A 2,526-nucleotide genomic window follows, 5' to 3' on the forward strand; every position below is an offset into this window, starting at 1 on the left:
AAGAGGTCGATCTTCCCATCATCTGCAATAATAACTTTCTGTTGCAGACCCGTGAATGAAACTACACTTCAAATATATGGTCCTCACCTCAAACAGAACATTAGTCTTTCTTCGGTGCTGCCGCCAGTGATTTGCTTACTTGACCGGCCAGCAGAAATGCTGCAAACAAGAGGCATGGTATTAGTTTCACATAATGGACTGGAATGTACAACGCAGCAGCTACAATTTGATACCTTACCACCATTAGCCGTCAAGAAACCCTGGAGGGCAGCTTGTCCCTCCTTGTTCCCAGTCAATAGAACTGCAATTGCAAAAAGCATGGTATCAGTTCTCATTGCTAGTAAGCAGTCATAAACTCTTTTTGAAGTTGAGGAAGGTCGTATTCATGCTGTACTTACCGAACAGAAGTGTGCTGTATAAGAACACAAACACCCCCAACAGATCTGGCTGATACATGCACAGCCCTACCGTTCCGGCTGTCAAACATATGATGAGGCACATCAGCCAAACGCTGATTCTGTTGTTATCACTGGAAAGAGAAAGAAAGAGGTGTGTAAAATGCTAAGGAAATGAAATAAAATAAAATGAATTGGAAATTTCGATTCAGTATCAATTAAAAGACTCGCATGTTTCATTTTAACTCTCTCGAGACCAGCCTCCCACTTATCGAAGCATGGTAGGATGGGGTGATGGACCCATGGATAAAATGGATAAAATAAAATGAATTGGAAATTTCGATTCAGTATCAATTGAAAGACTCTCATGTTTCATTTTAACTCTCACTATGGCACAATGGCAGCATGGGAGATGGGAGGATGTGGACCATGTGGACCCATGGGCTGGACCATATCACTTACGATGACTTTTCGCCCTTATCTGCCACAGGGGCGGGAGGGGGCGGGGGCTGATTGCAATCACACCACCGGCACTGGCTCCGGCTTCTGCTGCGGCTTCTTCTCATTTTCCTAGTCCTAGTTGTTAATTACGAGAGAGAGAGGAAATCGACTTCAACACACCAAGAAAATTTTCTCCAGACACCGGGCTGCAGTGGTCTGGCGGCTAGACTTCATCCGTACGGTTGCCAACCTGAGCAGGTTGAAACTTATATTTAAGCTCTTGTGACAACGCATATACATAGCTTTAGACAACTCTGCTTTCGTCGAAACGATAGAAAACTTGATTGCATAGCGAAAGCAAATGAAAGTCACTCAAATGTGCCCATTGTGACTCAATGAGAGGATGTGTATGGTGTTGCAGTGTTGTCAACGTGGAGCTGGCTTACGTGTACCGTCTGTACCGACGTTTATGCATTGTTCTTGGTTTATGTGTCTTTGTTTTTGTTCTTGAATCTGCTGAGAAAATTAAAGTTCGAAATATGGCACCACTATATCTGTGTCCTTTATCCCTGCTCTCTCAGCTGTGGGGTGCAGTTTCCTGGAAAGCCATGGAATTATGCTACTGGCTGGCGAAATATCAACAGACGTGAGTATTTATAGGCTCTACTGCATTTCTAACCTCATAGTTGTGCATTATTCTATCTCTGCATTCTTAAAACTGGCCTCATTCTCCGGCACCTAGTTTTCTCTTTCAAAAAAATTTCTTTAAATTAAACTTTCTGTTTACCATCCAGGATGGCTGTGGTTCACCAGATGCTGTATTTAGTCATCGCACTTGGAATGGTCGTGCCTCTTCACTTTACCCCATGGTAAAAAGCCTAAGTATTCTACCTGCTTCTTTTTATTTCTCCTGTCCATCCTATTTGATCTGTTTGTTTGTTTTATGTTGTCAGGATCTTATTCATCTTTGGCATTAGTATTCTTACATTGTCTACATACAGTGAAGACGTTGCGGAAAAACTACTTCAATACACGTTAGTTGTAGCATTTAAGCTGAAATATAATCCCTATGCCTCTACTAGGTTAAAATGTGTTCTGTTTCTCTGCAGGTCTGTTACCTTTCCGACCATTCAAGCACTAACGACAACTACCCTTCTATCAGTTATGATCAGAAATACCCAGGAGAGGTTGTGCCTATCTTCCTAAACCCGGAGTTGAAAGAAGAAGAAGTTGAATTCATTGTGTACCGTCAATCATTGCTTGTAAATCAATGCACCTTATAACCCATTGAATTTCCAAATTTAAGTTCTAATCTGACATTTCTACCCCTGTGTCACCTTTTGATGGGGCTTCTGTTGCTTGTTATCATCCTGAGAAAGAAAGTTGCTGAATAAATTCATAGATTGTAAATATTTTTAACATATAGAACTAGATGCCTGAAGGTTAAAAACATGAGACACAATTAATGTAAAATGCCTTTTGCTTGATGATCGAATATGATTCGTGTCTCATAGTATTTGTAAGGACAATTAATTACATAGGTTTCTTAAAATGCTGAAGCTCTCTTACTTCACCGATCTCTCAAGTCTCAGAGAAAGAATTAGGGATAATAATTTCTAAATGCATATATTGTATTGGATCTTTACCACTATTTATTTAAATATTTACTATAACTATATGTGAAGAAGGT

At 40.3% G+C, this 2,526-nt stretch overlaps 2 protein-coding genes across 3 annotated transcripts in view; both read left to right on the forward strand.

Moving 5' to 3' along the window:
- Positions 1–2,526, forward strand: part of LOC113213811 (uncharacterized) — a 53,197-nt gene that overhangs the window by 6,025 nt on the left and 44,646 nt on the right. The gene's annotated exons all lie outside the window — the stretch shown is intronic.
- Positions 1,101–2,526, forward strand: part of LOC113209941 (uncharacterized) — a 35,505-nt gene continuing 34,079 nt past the window's right edge. Inside the window, exons 1-4 of the mRNA XM_052270720.1 lie at positions 1,101–1,482; positions 1,631–1,705; positions 1,790–1,870; positions 1,946–2,524. Coding sequence (XP_052126680.1) covers positions 1,232–1,482; positions 1,631–1,705; positions 1,790–1,870; positions 1,946–2,042 — 504 coding nt within the window. The 5' untranslated portion in view covers positions 1,101–1,231 and the 3' untranslated portion in view covers positions 2,043–2,524. The remainder of the gene's footprint in view (positions 1,483–1,630; positions 1,706–1,789; positions 1,871–1,945; positions 2,525–2,526) is intronic.

Source organism: Frankliniella occidentalis, unplaced genomic scaffold (assembly GCF_000697945.3).
Source record: "Frankliniella occidentalis isolate FOCC.00 unplaced genomic scaffold, Focc_3.1 Scaffold135, whole genome shotgun sequence".
Classification (NCBI taxonomy): domain Eukaryota; kingdom Metazoa; phylum Arthropoda; class Insecta; order Thysanoptera; family Thripidae; genus Frankliniella; species Frankliniella occidentalis.